Here is a 25,481-nt window from a genome sequence, read left to right on the forward strand (position 1 = left end):
CTTTAAGTTTATAAATTGTAAATATGACAGATATGGTATCATACTGCATTGCAGATGTGTTCATGAGAATTACTGTCATTCTAGTAAAGGCTGATTGGTACCATTGGTTCTCGTAGGTTATCCGGGCTGTGTAACCGTGGTCTTGGTATTTTCTTTCCTGACGTTTCGCCAGCAGCTGTGGCCGGCATCTTCAGAGGAGTAACCTCTGAAGATGCCGGCCACAGCTGCTGGCGAAACGTCAGGAAAGAAAATACCAAGACCACGGTTACTCCTCTGAAGATGCCGGCCACAGCTGCTGGCGAAACGTCAGGAAAGAAAATACCAAGACCACGGTTACACAGCCCGGATAACCTACGAGAACCAATGAACTCTGACCATGAAAGCCTTCGACAATATGCTGATTGGTACCATCTAAAGATTAATTGTGGGAAATGAGACTTTTGTAGTTCTCTATGTGAGAACGTTTGTGTTTCTTTTCCTTTTCAAACCTGAAAAGTATTGTCAGTGTCCACTTACTACCTTCCTCTTAAAAAAAAGAAAAACCTGTAAATTATAAAAAGGTCTGTTCCTTATGTTTTAAGTTGGTTTTCTTACCTGGGCATTTACAGATCACACCCAGGCATCATTGTTTACAATGATTTATTATGAAGTAAAAATATTAGCTACGCACATTTATAATGCTGAATGCCCAGTCAATCCATTTCTTTATTTGCTTATTACCAGGTATTTAAAAGTGCAGGTTTATAGGCAGATGTTTACAATGAAAATACATTCGTAGACTTTCTTTGATTTGAATAAATCATGAAGCTGAATCTTGAGCTGCTTTAGGCAATAATCTGAGAGTATTCCTGTTTAAATATTCATGTTGTTTCTAAATTTGTGTGTCATGTGCTATACATGAAAGAGAAATCCATTTAGGACAAGAATTGCTTTGCCAAAAATGAAATATTTGTCCTGCTAGAAGTGTTATTTGTATGACTTGGCTTTTTGAATGTTGTTCTAATATATTTTCACTAATATATTTCAGGGACGGGGTAAGCCGTAATCCCTTGCCCTGTCCCATAAGCTAAACTATTGTAGTGCTATCCAACCTCTTTTACAATCCTGAGTCACCATTTTTCATACATTATCTTTAAGATATGGGGTGATCTTCACAAATAGTGATTGTAATGTGTGATTTAAAAAAAGACAAGAGGCAAATATCTTCTGTTGAAAGGGTATACCACTGGTATCTGGCATTCAGCTGGTGAGAAGCGACTGGTTGAAAGTGAAATTCAGCACAGGCATAATGTAAAAACAATTTCTGCTTAAACACGTTTCACATTCTGTTAGTCTCAAGCCTGTGCTGAGTTTTTGTAAAACAAAAACCAGAACCATCACTGCGTGTTCCTAGATTTCGTACACTTTATCTCTTCTGCCCTAGCACTATCTGGATCATCTGCGTGACTAGGCAGTGAATTCTTTTCTGATTTTCCAGCACTGAGTAGAACTGCTTAGCCTAATTAATTTGATTATTCACTCTTTAATTGTTAGCTTTGTTGAAGCTTTATGGACTGCACAATTCTGAAAGTAAATTGAAGCTCATGCTGATAAAATCCTTCAAATGTGGTGATGGTTTCTGATCAAAAGACTGGAAGCAATGGCATATTAGATGCTATGTTGATAGAAGACATTAATACAGAAGAGGCTACAATGTTTAATATTTCTTCATTTCTGGATACTATCTCATATTCAGATAATCTATATGTACATTTCATTATCACATGAATGTACTTTCTCTGTGTAGAATTGATGTCATTAGAAGCTGTGAATCGTAATGGCTGGTACAGACCCTGGGGGGGGGGCGTATTTAGAAGTGAGGGACCCGAAAGCTGAATTGTAAAATACATGGTTTCTGGAATTATGAAGTTTGCACTAATTTCAGATATGGGCACACAAGTGCATATGTACAAATTCAGCATAAAGGTTAAAGGGAAAAGACTACATGTGAAGAATAATCGAACATTGTCCAAGAAAACTTACATTTTTCAGACCAGCCTAAATCATGGAAAGATTTAATATCTCCATAAAGTTATATGTTTTATATAATAAACAACCAAGAAGCTTACCACTGAAAAGTGGCAGATTATGGAATGTATTCAGTATTGCTCTACTGTTACTCTAAAAACTTCTGTAGCAGATGATGGGAGGGGGAGTAACTGGGGCCTGTGCATAGTCTTATAACAAGAGTTGGATGACCTTGAATAGTTTATGATCCAGGTTGCCATATTAGTCTATTAAACTAATGCAGCAATAGTACCTTTAAAATGCCCCAAGGCAGTGAGGAAGTTTCAAGTTATCCAGAACTATTTTTCATTCTAGAAGTTCAAAACATATGAAGACCATATACCCAGCTGGAACTAATTGAAGCAAACTAATATTAGAAACATCTTGAATCCTCCAGCTAGTTTTGGTCACACATATCAGGTCAACACCATCTCTGATTGAATCAGGATTATCTTATTTTCAGATCTGGCATTGAACTTAAAGTAAGTCATGTAAAATGAATATTCTTAGCTATCTTTGGTCTTTGGATGCAGCTCCTTTCCTTGCTTCACAAATGTGAAATTTTAAAAAAAATGCCACTTGAATTCAGGTGTATCAAAATTCCTAGGGTGGCTTTTTTTTTTTTCTTTCAAAATTGCACTGGTGAAACTTTTAATCATCTTGGCATGCAGGTAGAAGATGAGATTGAAATATAACTGATGTATTGCTTTGATGCCCTGCCCTGGATAGCCCCAGGCTAGCCTGATCTCGTCAGATCTCAAAGCTAAGCAGGGTTGCCCTGGTTAGTATTTGGATGGGAGAACACCAAGGAATACCAGCGTCGTGACATGGAGGCAGGCAATGGCAAACCATCTCCGAACGTCTCTTGCCTTGAAAACCCTACAGGGCTGCCATAAGTCAGCTGTGACTTGATGGCGCGCTCATACACGCCCTCTGCTTTGATAGCTTGACTTTGCATCAAGGTTTTATCTTGCACTGGACAAAACAAAGAAAGCAATGAGCTTTCCAGAGTATGGAATATTCTTGTCTCGGTAATCCCTTTAAAGATGCAAAGTCTTTGCCATGTATAGCAAGAGCAGCTTAGCTGGAGTGTCAAAATCCACTACTTATTTGAATTAGCAAATCATCTAGCTGTACATTAAGCGCTATTTATTTAAATTATGAGAAAAGAGAATATTATATGGTGAAATTATAGCATGTGTGACCTATAAACTAATACTGTTTTTTTTAAATAATAATAATAATACTTGACCTTTTATCATGCTGCTTGATCTTCATTATCTTTGCCCTTATGCTTAGTAAGTTTCAATTTGGGAAGCAATGATTTTCAGAATATTCTCAGTAGAACATCATCTTAAAATAATAACAGATGCAATTTAACAGATGCTGTGGCATTAAATAAAGTTCTGAGGGGGAAACCGCTTTATTTGAGATGACAGGCAACTGTGTTTTGGATTTAGTAAATGATTGATCTTAAATTTTTAACATAAAAATGTATTTGGATTCCTAATAATGACCTGAAGTTGGCTAGATTTCTATCATTTTCATATGATCTACCAGGAGATTAAGCATGGCAGATACTGCAGTTCATCTGTGGTGTAGTATAGTAACTTCAACCCCCACCCCCACAAAAACTTTCAGAATTGAGTTTATGAGATGTCTGTGCTTGATATTAAATGTTGTCACTCTGTAGTGATCTGCAAATTGTGGCTGGTTTGGTAGCCAACCATTATATTATTTCTAACAATGTATTAAATGAAACCCGTTTTATACACTCAATTTTTATTTTTATTTTTGTATACAACAGCTGTTTGAACTTGTATACAACAAGCATTCCTATTCTTAACAGGATATTTATGAGGTCAATCTGGTGGTTGTATGGAACTGGTTAGTGTACCCCACTGACTTCAGCCTTATCCATACTAAGTAAAAAGAAGTCCTTTGCCCAACTAAAGATTATTAAGTGCTGTAAAATGTTTGTGCGTATAGAAGATTCACAGTGCAACCCTGCACCTGTTCACTCAGAAGTAAGCTACACTGAGTTCTCTGTGGCTTTCCAAATAAGTACATATACTTTACAACCTTTGCTGCTGTCTTCTACACATTTGTGTGGGAGTAAGCCAAGCTGAATACAGGGCTTACTTCTTAGTAAATTTTCTTAGGGCTATGGTGCCCCAATATGGAAATGATGGCTATTGCTGCACAAACTCTGGATTTTAGGTCTCCTTTCTGTGTTTCCTGCTGCTGTTCCTGTGTTGACTGTACAAGTCAACCTCAACTACTGCAGAATGCCAAATTTTAAGGTCACCCCTCCATATCATACATATACAAGGGGTTGACATAGTTGTGCTCACATCCTTTTGCAGAAAAAACTGCAAGTCAGTTAGACTCAATAGAGGATCATCTGACCCCAGGGAATTTACTGGCCAGAACACCAGCATCTTAGTGAATGGTTTTGTGGAAGACTGTCAGTGTGTTCTATTCAAATTTTTTAGGAGGAATAACTGAAATTGGATCATTCAAGTAATAGGAATAGTTCAAATTGTAAATAGGATATTTGTGGAAGACTGTCAATATTCTATTCAAATTGTTAAGAGAAATCATTGAAATTGGATCATTCAACTAATAGGAATAATTGAAATTGTAAAATGCAATCATGTGATGCCAACTAGATCACTTTTAAAAAAATAACATGGCAGAGATTATTCAAAATACAGTGCTTTCACTTTCCTCTCACATTTTTCTCCTTACTTTTGGTAAACACACAATGAAAATGAAAATAATAAATAATAGAATATAAAATTGCATACAATTAATGTAAGATTAAGTTTCATTTACATGTTGTAAGTAGTTATGAGTAGCATGGAAAGTCCCTGCTTTATTCTCTGCATGTTTCATACTTTTCAGGCCACAGAAAGTGAAGCTGGTGACATGGACTTGAGTGGGTTACCAGAGACAGCAGTGGATTCTGAAGATGATGATGATGAAGAAGATATTGAGAGGGCATCAGACCCTCTGATGAGCAGGGATATTGTTAGAGATTGCCTGGAAAAAGACCCAATAGACAGGACAGATGATGATATTGGTAAGCACCATGGAAGCCAATAGAGGGGATGAAAGGGAAGATCACTTTATTGTGCCTTTAGTGGAAATCAGGATTTTTCCAATACATGTTTTCTTTTCTAAAACTGAACTAAATGAAATAGTTCAACTAAATTTAAGGATACTCTTGAATTGACACCTGGAACTGAACCAATATAGGAGTGCAGCAAAAACCTAAGGATGAAATGTATAGTTGTAAAATGAAATTCTAGTAATGGCCCATTCCTACTGGAATAAGAACAGCATATGAAGAAAAACTGGTTGCTTCAGACAAAAAAGTAAGAAGCCATGTTGGTGCATAGCAACATTCAAAAACAATTTTAAATGGCTGCTTCAAGGTCGATGAGCTTGCATTACTAGGTCAGATAGGACAACGTCACTGGGATGCTGTCAGATACTCAGAATACCTCTGCTGTTTGTGTATGTGCATATTGATTTCAAACACAATGTAGCAGAAGTCCAGTAGCACCTTGAAGACTAACTATAATTATTTATTATTATTTTGGATTCCTGCTTTATTTTGCTGCTGCAGATTAACCCAGCTGTCCTTCTGGAATTGTCACCAGGAAGGCAGCTGGTTTCAAATAGTGCATTGCTTTTAAAATTCAGGCATGATTTACATCTGGAATTTTTTTATACAATTGTTCTTGACAAAAGTACAGCTCTGAAACCATCCCAAAGTAGTAGAAGCTCATTTTTTTATCAATAAGTTCAAGCAGATAACACAAGCAGAATTTGTGAGTGATGACTGTTTTGAGAATTTAACTCATCCCTTCTTAGTTTTGTTTATAGATAGTATTTCAGACATGTTTGTCTTGCTATGCATTACCAGAATCATGAGAAGCATGCAGTGACATCCACTAAAGTACTAATAACCAGAACATCAATAAAACATTAAATCATTCCAAAAGTGTATCAGAAGAGGCACATCTTACAACCACTGTCAAAAGGCAGTAGGTACAATCCACTACGGGGATTGCCAATAAACCAGCATTAATTAAGCATCACTGCAAACCAATATGTTAAAGATTTGGGGACTTGTTTCTGAACTCTGCTTGTAGGTTTTGTGATGGGTTTGTTTCCTTTTAGAACAACTCTTGGAATTCATGCATCAGTTGCCAGCTTTTGCCAATATGACAATGTCCGTAAGAAGAGAACTCTGTGCTGTTATGGTGTTTGCAGTCGTAGAAAGGGCAGGGACCATAGTTCTAAATGACGGGGAAGAGGTAAGTAGATGGTATTCCTGGAAAGGTACAACATTTCTTTCTGGTATTCTGAAGTAAAGACTGATTAGAAAATAATGTTGCTTGAAAATAACTGGCAAAGCAATGTATTTGAGGTAGAATATGCTTTACTACAATGCTTTGTAACATTGGTACACTACTCCTTGTGTGTTTATAAACCTGGATTTCTTTATTTACATATGAACATATCATCTCTGAACATTATATGCAAAAATTAGATCAGAGTGAAGGTGCCATCAGAGCATTAGGATCCTCCATTCTATTTTTGTTCTTGTACAGGGTACAGCTGTAGAAAGACCTTATTTAACTTCCCCTTGTCCAGTTCGCTGAAATTAACACAGAACTATTGCTAGAAGGTCCTGTAGAACTTCTATTCCTTTAGTATACCATGTGGATGTGTAAACTATATGTTAGTAATGCATTTGGAATCTTGTAAGAGGCCTTGTACAATACTCATGTACACCTGAGTAACAGCTCATTCCTGAGCTTGGGGGCCGAATGGGCTTAGGAGGCGCCTTGACCACTAGGCCAGCGTCTGTGCCATTTATACCAGCCCCCACCTAGACTGCCATGGCCCTTGGATGCCGGCTCAGCCTCCTGCCGGCGTTATGCCAGCGCCAATCACCGACGTCTCAGGAGGCATTCCCATGGTGTTCCAGGGGGCAGAGCTGCCTGTAGGCAGCTTCCTAAACCCTTTTAGCCTGGGAACACCCTCTTTAGCAACACTGGTGCTGCGCCAGCTTTTTGTTGGCACAGCATTGCTGTTTTCAATGGGATTTCCCTCGCTTTTCTTAATTTTCTCTTTAAAAACACCCCTTTCAGCCCTTGCTGTAGCGGCCAAAACTTTTGGGAGGTGCTGCAGTGCGGCCACGGCCACAACAGCCCCGACTGCTGCAGCTCTCAGTAATGAGCTATAAGTATAGTAAAAGTGTTGTTAACTAGCTCCACAGGGCACTGGGACTGCTGGTTAATCAAATATTAACAAAGCTTTTACCTACCTGCAGTTGAGTGAGTCAGCTAGTGTATCAGTTAACCTTGTTTTTATTGTATATATGAGCTTCACTGTGAATATGAGATTTTCTTTTTCCCTTTACTATTGCAAGTAGTCATTAAAAGGAAACTTACGTAATATATGAAATGGTTCAGTGGCTTTGCCTTGTTCTTATTTACTTTTAGCTGGACTCCTGGTCCGTTATTTTGAATGGTTCTGTGGAAGTAACATATCCTGATGGAAGAACAGAAATATTGTGCATGGGAAACAGTTTTGGTGTATCTCCTACCATGGACAAAGAATACATGAAAGGCGTAATGAGAACCAAAGTGGATGACTGCCAGGTAGAACATAAAATCTCATTTGTGTGTTGGAACAGCATGCTTCTGTTATGTCCTATAAATATGAAGGCAGTAAATCATGTAAGGGTCTGGTTGTCTAATTGAGTATGGTAAGATAGATGTTGTGTGCTAAACATATTAAAGGATTAAACATTGATAAGTTATCACTGTCTCCAACATAGCCTCATTGATCCATACATTAATATTTGTGGTTAATAATCCTGTTTTTCCTTGTGAACTTGAAACTTTACAGCAAGTTGGGATCTCAGGCTGCATATTACAAAATACACAAGGAAACAAAAATAAATAACATACACTGAAAAGTAGATTAGACTATAACCTGGGTGTACAGTAAACATGCTTTACTCTTCCTTTTTAAAAATGTATACTTAGGAAGGAGCAGGGGGCCCAACTGCTTGACGGAATTAAACATTTTATTCTTTGTGCTGGGGGACTAATCTGACAACAGGAGAGATCTGCCTGTCTATCTAAGAAATGAGGATTTTCCTTCCGTCATGTGATTATTAAATGCCCTTAATATGGAAACTATGAATTTCCCTTTAAAATGTCGGCAAATTTTAGCTTTGGGAATATAGATGAGAAAGGAAAGCTATGAAATTCTATGATAGTCTTAATTCATAATGAATAAATGAATTATGTGCTTCCCTAAAGCAGTAATTATAGTTGAATTTAAGTCAGTCTAGCTTGGGGTTTTGTTGCTACAGAAGTTATAGTAAGGCAACAGAAGTTATAGTAAGGCACAGTTGGTCATTCACTGATGGAAGATATTTGCTGTAGTAGACAAATTTTATTTTTATAGCAGCATTCTTGATCATTCAGCAGTTTAAAAATGGGATAAACAAGGTTTTTTTAGAAACTAACATTGATTTGACTGCAAAATGATTTTAAAATATATACATTATGTACCTTGCATGCACAGAAAAAGTCAATGAAAAGTAACTAGTAAAGCTAATAGTCTAGTAACTCTAGTAAAGCCAGTAAAGTCAATCTTTTAATATAAAAGTTTAAGGGTCTGACTTTATGACTTCTGTTATGTTTGGGATTGGCAATATTACAACTACATTGTCAGTAAATTAGACATTAACTTATCCTATGGAAAAAGACAGGTTGGAAAGGGAATCTTTTAAAAAAAATCAAACCATTGCCTTTTCATGTAACTCCGCAATATTTTTTTCAGTTTGTGTGTATAGCCCAGCAAGATTATTGTCGCATCCTCAATCAAGTGGAAAAAAACATGCAGAAGGTAGAAGAGGAAGGAGAGATTGTCATGGTAAAAGAACATAGGGAATTGGATCGCACTGGAACAAGAAAGGGTCACATAGTTATCAAGGTATATTTTCTATGTCACAGGGTTTTTAATAGCAGTTCTACATACTCTTTTCAAAAAAAGTAGGTTTTGTTCTTCAATCCATGAGTGAAAGGATCACAGAACTTTGCTTAATTCCACTCCTTACACACACATCCCAGCAGTCCTTTCTGATTTCAGGAAAGTTGATTCTCTGGACTCACAAAGTCTTAGTAACCATGTGGGTAGGAATGTTATGCTGAGGAGGAGAATGGAGCGAAATCTTGCTCTCCTTCCATCAGCACAGCCACACTGACAAAAGAGGCAGGAAGGGTGATTTCATCTCCTCTTCCCTTCGGTACTGCAGCTACCCAACTTAGTATGCATTGGTCCTGCGAGCCTGGAAATCAAATGTCATCCTCCATCTTCTGTACACTGTGCATGTGCAGGTCAGCAGTGGATAGAAGTTTCTAGCTTCTGTGGTACCAAGGAAGGCTCCCCTCCTCTTTAAAGCAGACATGACATTTTCCCCACCTAAACTGTCATATACTCTGGTGTATTAAATATGATTATAAATGTATTTCCATAAGTGCCATGCCAATTTAATGAAATAAGGTAGTTGAAATGCATTGATGAGTGTTAATATTTGAACTTTTACATGTTGTAGGGGACACCGGAGAGGTTAACAATGCACTTGGTGGAAGAGCATTCAGTAGTGGATCCAACATTTATAGAAGATTTCCTGTTGACCTACAGGACCTTTCTTTCCAGCCCAATGGAAGTGGGAAAGAAGTTGTTGGAGTGGTTCAATGATCCTAGCCTCAGGGATAAGGTTGCATTCTAATTAATGCCTAAATGAAATTACAAACTGTTATGATTAATTTGCTTAGCTAGACAGGTAGTAGTTGGTCTCTTCTGAGAACGTGTTATATGTTTCCTATTTGGAAAGCACTTCTGTGTAAGGGGAAAAGCAGATAAATAATTAAGTTTTGAATAGCGGTCACCCTTATATCTTCGTTACAGCATATACCACAAACATTCACCACTCCAAAATGTGTGTGTGTGTGTAAATTGCCATCAAGTAACAGCTGGCTTATGGTGACCTGTAGGTTTTCAAGGCAAGAGGTGGTTTGCGATTGCCTTCCTCTGCCTAGCTACCCGGAAATTCCTTGGTGGTTTCCCATCCAATACTAACCAGGGCAGACCCAGTTTAGCTTCAGAGATCTGATGGGATCAGGTTAGCCTTGGTCATCCAGGTCAGAGCACAAAATTGATATTTTTAAAACAATAGCCTTCTGTTGAGTGGTTAGATAGTTGCATTGATTATTCACAATTCACTCTTTGGTGCAGATATTTGAGTTGGAAAGAGATCCCTGTTTAAATCAAAATGTTCTGGTTGGCATTAGGCAGTTGGCAGTTTTAATGTCCCATCTTAGTGCAAGGAATAGGTTCTAGGGGATAAAAACAGTATTATGAAAAAAACCCACAGTGAGAACCGAAAGAGAAGAATCTGTAGTAATGCCATATCCCTTTCTCTTGGAATAAAAGATTGTCATATCCTTAAAAGAAAATGCTTGGGGGAGATTTTTCTATCTTTTACACTGTAGTCCTAAACAGATTATACACTTCTAAAATTACTTCAATAGACTTGGAAGGCTATAACTCTGTTTAGGATTGCATTGTTATTTCGGTTCACTTTGTTATAAAACTAATAGTTAATTACTTTTGTGAAGGAGCACACTTGCAAGACCCGTTCCTTCAGATCCTGGAAGGTTGAGAAAACCTATAGCTGTCCCACTTCCCCTTTCCCTTAGACGACCCCACCCCCCGGAGTATCAGAAGCAAACTGGGTTGTAACTGCTGCCTGTAGAAAATCTGAAAGTATCTCCTGGACAGATTTGTACATCCAGTGTTCTGTAACTGCACTACTGTTTAAGTGCTTTGCCTAGTTGCCCCAACCCTTACCTCAGTCCAACCAGCTAGCTTGGGGATGATCTTTCACACTTTCAAAGTTTGAGCTGTTGTGCACAAGCATTGGCAAAGTTAACTGCTGCCTTTTCCCTTTACCGCTCTTTAGATAACAAGACTGAATAGGCGTGGAATGTTTATAGAGATGAGGCTTAGAGCATTCAAAGGATAAATTTAATAAGCGAAGACTATTCATGTTCTTCTCAAGGATACAGAGAAAAAGGAAAGCATGCAGTCCTTTCACCCAAAACTTAGCACTTATCCTAAACGATGTTTAACTAAATGATGTTTATTGAAGGTGCAGCATTTAAAAGTCCATCATTACCGTAGTTTTCAGAGTTGGTACTTCTCCCCATTGTCTCTTGCAATATTGATAAGATTGAGTCCTCTAGGATAAGGTCAAGTCATTCTTGGCTTGTGCCAATCCAGAGAGAAAGGCAAGATGCAAGTGAGCCTTTATTATGTGCTTATTTTTCTTTGTTGTAGCTGACGAAAAAGCTATACATGTTCTGTGTACTGTTTCCTAACTTGTCGGGGTATGCTAATTTAAGAAGCTTCAGTTAGTGCTAGCTCTGTGAATTCATGCAATTACTTCCATCTAAAATGGGGTCCTTTTTTCAGAATTCTGTACACTGAATGGTAATAGAATGCACTGTAAGAATTTCTATTCATGACACGGTCTACTTTTGGATTCTTTAAACTCGTAATCTTACAAATCATTGCAGTGAGTTTGGCTTTTTGGAAATGTTCAGAATCTGTGGAAAACTCCCTTAATGAATAATGTGGCTAGTAGTAGTGAGTTGGTTTGGTGACACAGCAGGGGTCAAATTTCCCTTTTGAACATTATCTAAAGTATTACAGGAACAAGTAGAAATATGCCATGGTCTACAGTCCTTTTTTTTAAATAACAAAATGTAACCCCAGTTTAAATTGGGCACAGAAGGTCTTTGGCTAAAATGGCAGTTAATAGTTTAGATCAGTGGTTCCCAAAGTGGGCAGTACCACCCCCTGGGGGGCGGTGGGATTACCTAGAGGGGCACTAAGAGGCAACAGGGCAACAGGAGGGCTCTAGAGGTAGGCCCCTTCAATTGTTTTGTTGGAATGGGTAGGGGGTGCTGGGGTTGAGTTTGTGGAACCAAGGGGGCAGTGGCCCAAAAAATTTGGGAACCACTGGTTTAGATTGTTGTGTCTGAAATATAAATAAATCTTGTGCTTGCAGTGTTGGTATACTTTTTGCTAGATTGGCATTTATTAGGGCTAGAATAGTATGTAATTGCAATTCTAAGTTATGTAAAAGAGAGGAACTAGTAGCAAAAAAATCAGTGTCAAAAGTTTGAAGCAACTTTAGAATAAAAGAAGTAAGCTAAAGCTCTGTTGAACCTGGAAGTGAAAGAAGTTGCATTTCATAGGCAAGGAGCAACAATGAAGTATAAAGAGTTGGCCTAAATTTGTTAATCTGCTTGGTTGTTAACATGTATTGTCTTTTTAAACTGCTCATCTCAGGTTCTCCCCTCCTCCTGGCTTCTATCTTGTGTTTCCTCTTTGCCTTCCATATCACTTTATAATTGTAATCTTATAGCCAACCACCATCTTTTATGAATGTATTGGTAGTTATTTAAAAAAGTCCAATAAACTGGAACTTTTAAAAAATTAAAAATCACTAGTTTCTAGTAGAGTTAATTTCCCTAATCTTAATAGAAGTCATTTTCTTCACTCTTAAAAAAAGTCTGGCTGCTCTTTGAAGCTGATGGTCCATTGCCTTACAAAGGACTGTGAAATAGGATGCTAAGAAATTAAAGTAATGAGCAAAGTAAGTTTCTTTGGGAAGTTCTGGTGCGTGTCAGACAAGAAAAAATAGATACTTTTTCCCCAAGTAGCTGCCATTTCAAAACTTGGGATCCTTATTTTTTTATTGTCACATGTTCAATTTGTTCAAATTTAAAATATCAATCAGTTGAAAATAAGATTTAAAAAACTGTATGACGCATAATTTTATATTGCTTCCTTCAGGTAACACGGGTAGTATTGTTGTGGGTGAACAATCACTTCAATGATTTTGAGGGAGATCCTGCAATGACTCGTTTTCTGGAGGAATTCGAGAACAACTTGGAAAGAGAGGTAGGAATAATGTGCAAGAAAGGTGCTACATGATGCTGAATTGGGGTCAATTTGCAAACAGCCCTAATGACTGGATTTTTTCTTTTGCAGAAAATGGGTGGACATCTGAGGCTGTTGAATATTGCATGTGCTGCTAAAGCTAAACGAAGATTGATAACGTTAACAAAACCATCACGGGAAGCCCCTTTGCCTTTCATCTTGTTGGGAGGATCAGAAAAGGGGTTTGGAATCTTTGTTGACAGTGTAGATTCAGGTAGCAAAGCCACTGAAGCGGGCTTGAAACGTGGTGATCAGGTATGCAATTTATGTTTCAGCAGCATGTTGTTGAAATGTCAATGACTGTTTAGTGAATTAATGAAAAGTACAGAACAAAAAGTAGTGATGTTTTGTCTTACACTCTAAGTCATTATGCATTGCTAGCATTTAAATCTCCCCCCTCCCTTTTCTAGATATTGGAGGTGAATGGCCAAAACTTTGAAAACATTCAACTGTCAAAAGCCATGGAAATTCTTCGAAATAATACACATTTATCTATCACTGTGAAAACCAATTTATTTGGTAAGTTTTAAGGAATGCTTTCAGATTTATTTTTATTTTAATACAGTGGTTTTCAAACTCTTTTCCTACAGTGCAATCCTTTGCAGAGTTATGCCATTTTAAGCATATTGATTTCAGTAGGGCTTAGACTATTGGAGGAGCCCTGTGGCACAGAGTGGTAAGCTGCAGTACTGGAGTCCAAGCTCTGCTCACAACCTGAGTTCGATCCCGACGGAAGTCGGTTTCAGGTAGCCCGCTCAAGGTTGACTCAGCCGTCCATCCTTCCGAGGTCGGTAAAATGAGTACCCAGCTTGCTGGGGGTAAAAGGAAGGTGACTGGGGAAGGCACTGGCAAACCACCCCGTAACAAAGTCTGCCTACTAAACGTCGGGATGTGACATCACCCCATGGGTCAGGAATGACCTGGTGCTTGCACAGGGGACCTTTACCTTACCTTTGTAGACTGTTGTAACTGTGTGTAGGCTTTCAAAGTTAGAAACCGGGGCTCTTTGTCTGGGATTCCATCTGCAGAAGACCAGTAAAGATGAACAGGAGGCTGCCCCAAAGGTAGCTTGGTCACCATCATTAATCTTATTCTGCGAAGCCTAGCCATTAGGCAGTGTTGGGCTTTTTCTCGGGTACACTTTCAGTTTTATGCAGGGAAAGCTATGCCCCAGTAGGACTAGCTACTATTTCATGCTAATGGAGGCCGTATCCATTAATATATCTCTATACAATTAAGACAAATCAATGTGGAAGGCATTCCTGAAGAGAAGGAAGTGTGAAATTTGTAATAGATGCTATTAATCTTTCTGTTGCAATAAGGAACAGCTGCACAAACGTATGGCTAATATTTTATAATAAAAGACAAATATTAAGAATTAAGAAGAACAGAACAAAAAAGTTGAAGAAATTTGCTTAAGACTTTACAACAAAAGACATTTTTATTTCATCACAAAAGCACAGGTCCTGGACTTAGCTAGGTCCCTGTTTGCAAGCCAGCAGGGAGCTGGAAGAGATGACAGGCGAGGTCTCAGTACCTCCGGGCAGTGGCCCGACCAAAAAAATGGCCAGGGAGTCTTTCATGGCTGCGTGGGCTTCCTGACACTCCTTCCCTCTCCCTAGCCTGTGCAGGTTCCTCAGGGGCTTCATCCCTTCCAGCCTGGCCAATCAGGCGTGGCCTGGCAAGGCTGATGGGGCAGTGCCAGGGCTGGCAGAACGCAGCAAGGGAGTTCTCCCTCTGGTCCACCGGACCATAATATAGCTAGCCCTGCTGCACCGCCCTGGGTCAGTTGGCCTCGCAGCTTGATTTTTGCCAACCCAGTCATTTATTTTAACATTATTTTCTGTTAATTTGATCAATTGTTCTTTGAAGCTGGATTTATTTCTGTACATCATAAATTTATTTAGGAGAGAGTTAACAAATTAATTTTGTGAAGTGTGTAAAACAAGTATTTGCTCTTTAAGGTCTTCTTTATTAGACTATTTGTATGTGTGATGACATGGGTTTAGTTTCTATATTGAGGAAATAGCACTGGGAAAGTGTTATACATTATGAAGCCCTGGAGAGCTAAGTGTGAGTTCTGAGTTAAATGGACCATTGTACTGATTCAGTTTAAGATGGATCCTTGCAAAGTAATAAAAATGTTTCGCGATCAATTAACCTAAAATGCTGGAAACTGACTTTCTATACAAAATACATGTGTCTGCACACATTTACATAGTAAATACAACCACGGAATTATTATAAGCAAGCAGTAGAAAGACATTAAACTTGTTTGCGAAAATTCATTCTTACAGTTCTTAGTGGCTCACCGCTATTCTCTTATTTATTTAAAATATTTATAAGCCCACTATTCTCCTGACAAATCAGGACCCAAGTCCAATGATAACCATGTAACAAAATACAATAAATATCAAAACATTATAACTGCAGTAAAATTCTCACTTCAAAAGCACCATTTTACCCAGACTCAAACTGCCCCCACTCTAGAAGAACTTCGCTTACAGTCTTATCAAAAAGCTCAGAAAGCCCCCCAACCTCCTCCAGCAGGTTGTTCCACAATGAAAGCACACCCCAAATTATATGTTATATCTGACTTTGCCCTATTAGAGTAGAACAAAGTTTGACTTCATAGGAGGAAATATACTACCACTTCCATTTCGAAGGTACGAATATGAAAGCCTTTATTGGCATTAAAAGGGAAACCATGCAATGGAGTTAAAATAAAATCATATTATACAAAATATGCAAATATAATACAATAAAATTTACTATAAAATCATAGGAACATGTGGATACACTAAGTTGGGTACTTGATTATCACTATCCCAAGTCAGCCATTATGTGGTGCAAAATTACAATCATGTTCTCTGATTGCAAGTTGTAGGAACCTTGCCGCCAAGTCAATTATTAATAGGTCCTGTGTGGTTATAAGGAAGGGCACCTTAGTTTTAGCAGGTAACCATTCCCTGTCAGCAAATAACAGGTCTGTGAGTTGAGATCGGCCCCCAGCATAGAGCGAATACTTAAGGAGGACATGGGAAACTGATTCTATATTGCCCTTCCCACATGGACAGACCCTATCCAGATATGGGACTTTATTAAATCTTCCATATAGTATGGCAGATGGTAATACATTTAATCTAGCAAACATATATGTTCGCTGTTGGAGTAAAGTTAGACATGAGAAATGACTTCCATTTCAAATCACATGCTTAAGGATGTCCTTAGACATATTGTCTAACTCTTATTCACAAGAAGTCAGAATAGCCTTGTTTTACAGCAGTCGTCTTGTGGCATTTTAAACAGGAGGACCTTGAATACTCAGCTGGTTATCTGTAGCATTGAGAATTTCCCCTCCAAGGATCATTAAGAATTTCCCCCTCCAGGTTGTCTTGGTAACATTTCATTCATTTTGGGCCACAAACGATCAGCATAGTGTGAGAACAGAGCCTAATAAACATTTTTGTAGACTGTGTAGTTTTGTGGACTAACTTACAAGGCCAGATGCCACTAATGAAATAGGCTTTTGCCATAGTTAATGCCTTCAAGGTTTCCCAAGACTTTGTAAACTATTTATGCAGGATTTAACTCTTTTCATTTTATCATGGCTACCTGACTTCTTCCACAATAATTGTTCTTTGTCTTTCTATTCCCACTTCATCCCAGTTTAACATTACTGGTTGAGTCATGAGCATTTAGCATGAGATGCAAGCAGTTCACTGTTGTATGGGCATAGAGGAGGCTGGTGGGATGGGGAGGTGGTAGGAGGGATGAATGCTTGAAATGTGAATTTTCTCCACTACTTGCTCAGGCGTTATGGCGCAGCCATGTTTGGCTTTTAGAAAGGAGTTTGCTTCTTCTGCAGGTTGCCTTCTGATGTTTCTTGGTTTGTGATTATGACGAATTTGCTATGCCAGCCGAGTTGGGCTCAGCTTGACATGAGGCCTGGGAAATCTTCCCAGCATTTTAAAAATGGAAATAGTAGCCTCCTGGGGACCCTGATTTGGATCAGAGCAGTGTTATACAGGAGGGAGAAGGTTCAGCCTGCTCAAATACAGTTTCACTGGTTGAAACCAGCCCCACCCGATACAAATATATGTACCGTCAGTAGTCATTTTCCTCCCTTCCTGCCAGGGGCGTTCACAGGCACCGGAAGTACTGATGGCTACATTTGGTGGTACCATGTTGGGCAGAAAGGTTACATTCATTTACCCCAGAGCACTCTCTGCAGTCTTGTGTTGATATGGCTGTAAATTTTCCATCCTTTGCTTTGTTCTGCAGTATTTAAGGAACTTCTAACAAGGCTGTCTGAGGAGAAAAGAAATGGTGCTCCTCATCTTCCTAAAATTGGTGATATTAAAAAAGCAAGCCGTTATTCCATCCCAGATCTTGCAGTTGATGTGGAACAGGTGATAGGATTGGAAAAAGTAACCAAGAAAAGCAAAGCCAACACTGTTGGAGGACGAAACAAGCTAAAGAAGATACTCGACAAAACCCGCATCAGTATCCTGCCTCAGAAACCTTACAAGTAAGTGTAGCATTATAACACTGTAGTGTGCTTTCCTTCTCAGACTCATACTTGGTACATTAGCTTAGATAGGTGACTAATGCATTTATCAGCTTTGATAGCTGATCATAAACAAACAGCTCATTCCTGAGCCTTACTGTGGCTGGGAACAACATAGCCGAGACACCGCCGCAGCACCTTCAAAGAGGTTCCCCGGCCACTGCAACACTTTAAAAAGTCTTTTTTAAAGGAAAACAAAGAAAATAGGGCTCCCCCCCCCCTAGAAAACTGTGATGTTGCTGGAGGGGGCGTTCCCGGGCTGGAGGGGCTTTGGAAGCTGACTACCATCAGCTCCACCCCTGGGAATACCCCCCCCAAGCTGGCGCCGCATATCTCTTCAGAGATTTAGGTCCTGGAAAGACTGCGGCATCGGAGGAACGACGTGCAGCTTCACGGTCCCCAGGCGTCATCAGAACTGCACCCGCGTCAGCGTAAGTGCCTTTTATGCTGGCGGTGGGGTCACGCCACCTCCAAAGAACCTTCAGCCCCCCACCTCAGGAATGCACCAAAAAAGCACAAGAATAAGGTGGGGAGGATGGAGGAAATCTCAAGAATCTTTATTAAAGGAGCAGAATCTGAATGCAACATTAAAATTCCAATTGTTGTAACTGAAACAGAACAAAAACATATGGTCTGTGACAATTAACATCAATAATTTGTGTCATGGTGTGGAAGGGGCAGTTGAGAGGAAAACCCTCTAACTACACCCTAGTGACCCACACAGGGAGCAAAGAATTTCCAAAAATAGTGTTGTGACACAATGAACTATAAGAGTGGCAACAAGCCTAAAATGGAAAGCATACATTCTGCATTGCACTGCTAGGGGATTGAGTAGCTGTAAGAGAGCTTGGTGCCTACTTCTGGGTTTCTCCCAGTGAACAGACCTGTTGAGAGAATCGTTGGTACAAATTAGTGTGCTAGAACTGGGTTTATTTTTCAGCACTCTGAGCAACATAAAGTAATACAAAACATAAGGCAACAGAGTATTTTGAATCTTAAAATGCTAGAACACAGCGACCCAATTGTGATCGTACCTTGAAAATTTTGCCGGAGTGACTCAATTGCCCAATTAATTACAAAACTTCAGCTCATTAGGATTATTAGAAATAATTTCATTTTTGCAACAGACGCTCTCTTTGCCTCCGCAAGGTCTTTAATATGTGTGTATGTAAAGTGCCATCAAGTCGCAGCTGACTTATGGTAGCCCAGTAGGGTTTTCAAGGCAAGAGGCTAACAGAGGTTGTTTGCCATTGTCTTGCTGTCCATATAGCCACAGGTAGACATGCTATGGTTCTTCATATGCTATGGCCATTAGAATCAATTGGAAATGACTGTAAAGGCAAACAAAAGCAAAAAAAAAAAAAAACTTGGGCTGTGGTAGCTAAAAAGACTGGGGCTCCCACAACAGAATATGCCAAAGCAACCAGAAAGAAATCGGAAACATGCTAGTCAAAGCAACCAGAAAGAATTGGAAAACATGCTAGCCATTCCTATTGCTGTCACTGTAGGGCACAACAAGCAAAGAACTGAAAGAGGCACTAAAGGAGGGGATGGCTTGCGTAACAGCTAAAATCAATGACTTACTTGTGTCTGCACGTAAAAACACTATAAACGTTACTTCAGAGACTACAACCAATTAATTGTGTCACAACATTTTGTATTTTTAATAAAGAATAAATAGATAATCATTGGTTACTCTGTAGAAATTGGTATCAGGGCAAAATACATATTTTATCCATCACACTTTTATTTATTGTCATTGAAAACAATATTTTTTATTCAGCCAACTTGCATATTCCCCCAATTTGATATTGTTGACCGTACATATCACATATCAACACTTTTGTCTTTATTTTTCATTTGTATTGATCTTACAATTTCATACTACGCTTCCTGTTTTTTTCCCCTTCCATGTACTTTGCTGGGTTTTGTGCAGAGATGTGTTTAGGTAAGTGAAAAAAGAACAGATAGTTCCTATCCTGCTAGCATTATTATTATAGTATTAGAAAATGTACTTAACCCACTTTTCACTGAAATGTGCTGTAGTTAATAAAATACATGTATTCCCATTAAAACTTCACTTAAAAGTGTCATCAAAAGGATAGGTAAAAATTTATTGTCCTCGTTCAACTCAAATGCTCTCCAAACAAGAAACATCTTTGCCCCATTTCAAAAGATGTGGAGGGATAGTGTCAATCTAATTTCCAAAGGAAGGGAGTTCCACAATCATGGTACAGTTGTTGAAAATTCCTCCAAGGGGTCCAGCCAACCCCACCTCCCCTATTGTTTTTCCAGTATGAAAACGCCATTCATGGATCTCAGAACCTGTGCAGATTGGTATGGGTTGCATAATCCACATGGTTGTATAATAGCAATCTATATCCTTAAATCTCAGAGGTCCCGATCCAACTTACATGCTTTGTATGACTTTTAGTATGCTGTTTGGTTTTTCTGCGGAAAGCTCCCTGATGGTTGTCTTGTATGAAATATGAACTGCCACTTCAGTGTACAGTGGGGCACGTAGAAACTGCTGTAGTTTTTTTTTTTAAAAAAAAACTCCCACTAGGGAATGGCCAAGTGCTTGAGATACTTACAAGAGAGCTCCTAGAACTGTGTCCATGGTTCTCATTCTGTGCCCTTCTTTCTTTTCAATAGTATGTAGAATTGGTCTCTTTATCTCCTCAAAGATACAGTAAATTGTAGTCGTTTAGCAGCACTTCATTGTTGATATTGACTTCAGGCATCACAGTTTCACGTACTGAAATAAAATTCCAGCAGCTAATATTGTACAATTCATAAAGTGACAATACAGAACCTTGGAAGAAGAACTATTTCTCAAATCCATGTTTGTCATCTTTTGTTATCGATGACAATCAAACTAGCTGACAATTTATCCAGTGTTAACTGTCATAGTTCTCAATGAAAGTATATTCAAAACTGTCTAAAATCTATTTACCTTCCCCCCCCCCCTGGAATATGCAGTCCCCTTTTTTGCCATCTGCTCATGTACTTCTATGATAACCTGGAAAGTAAACCTAATGCAGTTAATAATGAACCAAATCTCTCTGGAAAGATTATACAAAAAGAAGAAACACATCAGCATTTCTTTCCAAAAAATGCTAACTCTGAAATGATATTATAGACATATAAACATTCCTGCATTTTCTGGGTGCATAATTTTTGTGGAGCTTTTCAAAGTCATTGGTGTTTTAGTATAACTAATTCAGCTCATATTGATGAAAATAGATTTAGTTAAAGCTTTCTGTTAGTAACTAGACTTGAACCCCAAACCATTGTGTTTCTTTCCACTCCTTCCCTTCTCTTCCTTTCCTACAGTGATATTGGAATTGGCCAATCTCAGGATGACAGTATTGTAGGGATGAGGCAGACCAAACACATACCTCCTGCTCTACCAGTCAGTGGAACATTGTCTTCAAGCAATCCTGACTTACTGCAGTCACATCACCGCATCTTAGATTTCAATACAACCCCAGGTGAGCATCACATATTAATTTTTGCCCATAAGGCCCTATCTGATATTTTGCACTCAGATACAAACTGCAAGGGGGTGGATACTACCCACTTTGACACTTGACCTCACAGTTCCTCACCTCACTGAAACCCCATGTGGATTCTGTGATGCCCAACCTGTATGGCAATCAAACACCCCCTTGGGTTGGATCCAGCCAGCTTTTCCTCTCAATCTTAGCTAATCGCCTTTCCTGTTATGGCACCCATTCCACATGGTGTTTTTTCATGAAGGTCCCATGATCCTAAACATAGCTGTCAGGCTCCATCAGCACTGGGCAGAGTCTGAGGCTGTAGCCCCCTCCAGTGTGTTCTTTTTGTAGATCTCACCCTAGGAAGACCCTCAGAATAGGGTGAATGGGTTTACCTTCACCCTGACACCTTTCTTTCTCCCACAGCTTTGTGGGATTGGCCTGGCACTTCCTCTCTGGCCTTTCTTGGCCTGGCCTAATAAAGGATTTCCTGGGTGTGGCTGACCCTGGCCTCCTCCCAATGCCCTTTCTTCAGGGGTGGGCCCCTGTTGATTGAAGATAATCTGGGCCAGTGGCCTCTTTGGCTGGGCCCTCCCTTCTCCTGTCCCCCCTCCCCTGAGGTTTTAAGAGGCTGCTCTGCCTGCTTGTACAGGCCCCTGGAGGTTCCCAGCTGCTTCTGGCTTCCTTCTCCAGCCTGTTCTCAACTATAGCCTGTTGCCTGAGTGTGCCAGGCGCTGGTGCCTTTCCAGGTATGGCTTCGCCTTGTTCCCTTCTCTAGAGCCTCTGGATGGGCTAACTGCCTCAGCAGTGCCTGGGTGAGGCTGCCCCCACCGGTGTCTCTTCTGGAGCAGAAGAGTGTGAGGATGGGGCTGCCACCACAGATCAATTGTTTTTTGGTAGTCAAAGTAGGAAGGAGAGCTCCTCAAGGGCAGAGTTTCTAAATTAAGTGTCAGTCACTAATATGTAATGTATGAATATGGGTCTACCACATATAATATTTTTGGGCTGTCTACCTGTAAACACTTCATTGGCACCTTTTTTTCTTCAGTGAATTCTGGTCTTCCACCAGCCTTTTGTACTCTGTTTGTTTAACACTGAGTACTCCCTTAAGGGCTTTAAAGAAGTTGGGCTGTAATTTCAAGCTACAGAGTGTGCTTTAAACTTCAGAAAGTGCACAGTTTAAATTGTTTTGCTCGTTACTTTGGACCGTGTTAAAGATGGAGATTGGGGAGGCATTCAGGAAATGGAATGTAGTAGAGCAGAAAGAAAAGCAGCTTGTCAGAGCTGCCATCGCTTATAGCTTGGAGGAATTGACCAGACCTAAAGACGGAACCTAATACTACTTGCTATGTTAGGTGGATTTGAAATTCAGTATTTTATTATGCTGGTGGCCATAGCCAAAGGAAGCATCTCTTTAAACTTACAGCACATTTTTCTTTTGTAGTTCTGATGGCTTAGAATACAGATACCAGTACTAGGAGGCAACATCAGGGAAAGGCCTTGGCCTCTAGGCCATATTTTGGCCCTTTAGAATAACTGGCCAATATGTAGGCTAGATGGATCTTTGATCAGATCCAGCAAGGCCCTTCTTACAGACGTATTATAAAAATACATGTCTTTCAGAAGTTCTTCTAAACCTCAGAATATAAAACAGGATTCTGTACATATACAGACTGTTCCAGCTGTTGTTATTATTTAAGCCTTGAATGTGAATCACAGCTCAGAGAGAGCAAAGCACATTCCCTGCAAGATGATACAGGGTAGTTGAGGAAGCTATGAATCCAGACAAAACATAGGTGATGCTACTTTGCCTATATTAGATAGTATTGTAGTGAAGTTGACAAGCTCAGCATTTTATGGGATCCTGCACTATTGTTACAAGATCAAATAAGCACAGTAGCAACAAAGTGCATTTTTTTTAACTTGGTCGGTGTGAAAATTGGTTCCCCTCATGGTTTCAGATGATTGGACCATGCTGATTCATGCGTCTTTAACTGCAAATCTAGGTTTCCTCCTGTTAGAGCCCTCACTTTGCCCCAGATCCACAAACAGTGTAAGTCCATTCTTTATAGATAGTTACTAGGCTAGGACATGGATTATATAAGAAACCTCTGCATTCACTGTAGGCTGTTCGGGTTGGGGAGCTTCTTTGAGTTTGGGCAAAGTCTGGGATTTCATATTTCCTTTCCCCAGGCTCTGGGTTTTTCCTAGGCTTGCCCACAGTTTCCTAGAATTGAGATTTTAATTATCCAAACATTTTATCCTGTGTGTGTCTCCCCCACCCCCGTGTAAACAGTGAGCCAAGGTGGCTGTCAAAGTCAGCCAAATCTGTCAACAAAACATTAAAATAAATTATGTTGAATGTAAATTAAGCCAAGACTCCAAAGGACTCCTAATTTGTACTTGTGTTTTTTAAATGCTTCAGCAATGGTGTTCTGATGATCATGAAAACAGGAGAGAGGAAAAGTGAGAAATGTGTATCATTGGGTAATTCAAGCATTTGTTTATGGAACTGTGGAGAAGAGAAAGAGAAATAAAAACAGGAGCAAGGAATGGGCAGAGCTTTGCTTTTCCATTTGTTGCAGAATGGAGCTTGGAATTTGGAACTGACTATAAAAGGGGTCTGTGAATAGAAATCTGCAAGGAAATATAGGGGGGAAAGGTTGAAGCACTGTTGTTGTCCAAAAGTCTAGTGTTCTCATTCTTACAAGAGTAGAAGAGTAGAAATAAGAGCAAGTGACAGCAAAAGAAAAGCAACCAGCTTTTATTCAGCAAAGGAATTTCTTATTGTGGAGCTTTGTTAAAACTGGGTACTGTGTTTTTTCATTCTAAAGTTTTTTAGGAAAAAGATAGCAGGGTGAAGGGTTGTTAGATTTGTATTTATATATTGCAGCAAGTCAAATGCATTTATCCCATTTCTTGCCTGGTGGAAAGTGACTTTGAACACAAGTAGGGAAAACAATGACATTCTAAAAGGAAGGTAGAGAACAGCATCATACAAGAACAATTTCTTAGGAAGAGGAGGAAACCACTCAACAAAACAAAAATGTATATCTCATCCTATTTGAATGAACAGAGCAGCTTTCTCAATATTATGGTAGACACGGATTTATTTTTTATTTCAGACTTACCGGATCAAGTTCTGCGAGTTTTCAAAGCAGACCAGCAAAGTCGCTACATTATGATCAGTAAAGACACAACTGCAAAGGAAGTGGTTATTCAGGCAATCCGAGAGTTTGCTCTAACTACCACTCCAGATGCGTACTCTTTGTGTGAAGTCTCGGTCACTCCAGAAGGCGTAATCAAGCAAAGGAGGCTTCCAGATCAGCTTTCCAAGCTTGCTGACAGAATACAGCTTAGTGGAAGGTGAGAGTGTCACATTGGCTATTTCAGTTAATATGCAGATTAAGAATATTTTGTTTGTTTAACTGGAGGTGTCCATTCATATCTGGGACATTTTATTTCCACAGATATTATCTGAAGAACAATATGGAGACTGAAACATTGTGTTCTGATGAGGATGCTCAGGAATTGCTGAGAGAGAGTCAAATCTCTTTACTGCAGCTCAGTACTGTTGAAGTGGCTACCCAACTCTCAATGCGTAACTTTGAACTGTTCCGCAACATTGAGCCTACAGAGTACATAGATGACTTGTTTAAGCTGAAATCTAAAATTAACTGTTCTAACTTGAAAAGGTTTGAAGAAGTAATAAACCAAGAAACCTTTTGGGTAGCATCTGAGATTCTGCGAGAAACCAACCAGCTGAAAAGGATGAAGATAATTAAACACTTCATTAAGATAGCACTGCACTGCAGGGAATGCAAGAACTTCAACTCCATGTTTGCAATAATAAGGTAAAGAAGACTAGAATTCATTCTTTCTATGGTTTCCACACAGTGTTTGTGAGGCTTAATATATAAATTGATACACTGTAATGAAAGGGTACTGAATTCCAAAATATTACTGTTTGTGTGTTTTTGTTTTGAATTAACAATATTGCTAGAATAATATCCCTTGAGATAATCCATGTCGTATGTTTTGGGCAGAGTCCTAGTTCAAGTAGAGCAAGTTTAAAGGGTGGATATTTCTTCCAGAAGCTATCTATGATCTTTAAATGATTGTCATAAACGTGACATTACCACTTATCTATCTGTAAGCATTTCTAAACACCTGGCAAACTAAAATTTCTGAATTGTGACCAGAGAAAATCTGATCATTGTTACAGAGGTCAGTAGGGCAAAGAACTATCACTCAGT

General features: G+C 39.2%; 1 protein-coding gene across 6 annotated transcripts in view; it reads left to right on the plus strand.

Moving 5' to 3' along the window:
• Positions 1 to 25,481, plus strand: part of RAPGEF2 (Rap guanine nucleotide exchange factor 2) — a 172,376-nt gene that overhangs the window by 127,595 nt on the left and 19,300 nt on the right. For all 6 annotated transcript variants that reach the window (XM_056855236.1, XM_056855239.1, XM_056855238.1 and 3 more), the window contains 12 exons: positions 4,954 to 5,131; positions 6,238 to 6,374; positions 7,569 to 7,727; positions 8,923 to 9,075; positions 9,698 to 9,862; positions 13,009 to 13,116; positions 13,207 to 13,410; positions 13,566 to 13,674; positions 17,440 to 17,686; positions 21,062 to 21,219; positions 24,351 to 24,591; positions 24,696 to 25,079. In XM_056855236.1, coding sequence (XP_056711214.1) covers positions 4,954 to 5,131; positions 6,238 to 6,374; positions 7,569 to 7,727; positions 8,923 to 9,075; positions 9,698 to 9,862; positions 13,009 to 13,116; positions 13,207 to 13,410; positions 13,566 to 13,674; positions 17,440 to 17,686; positions 21,062 to 21,219; positions 24,351 to 24,591; positions 24,696 to 25,079 — 2,243 coding nt within the window. The remainder of the gene's footprint in view (positions 1 to 4,953; positions 5,132 to 6,237; positions 6,375 to 7,568; positions 7,728 to 8,922; positions 9,076 to 9,697; positions 9,863 to 13,008; positions 13,117 to 13,206; positions 13,411 to 13,565; positions 13,675 to 17,439; positions 17,687 to 21,061; positions 21,220 to 24,350; positions 24,592 to 24,695; positions 25,080 to 25,481) is intronic.

This window comes from Euleptes europaea, chromosome 9, assembly GCF_029931775.1.
Source record: "Euleptes europaea isolate rEulEur1 chromosome 9, rEulEur1.hap1, whole genome shotgun sequence".
NCBI lineage: Eukaryota > Metazoa > Chordata > Lepidosauria > Squamata > Sphaerodactylidae > Euleptes > Euleptes europaea.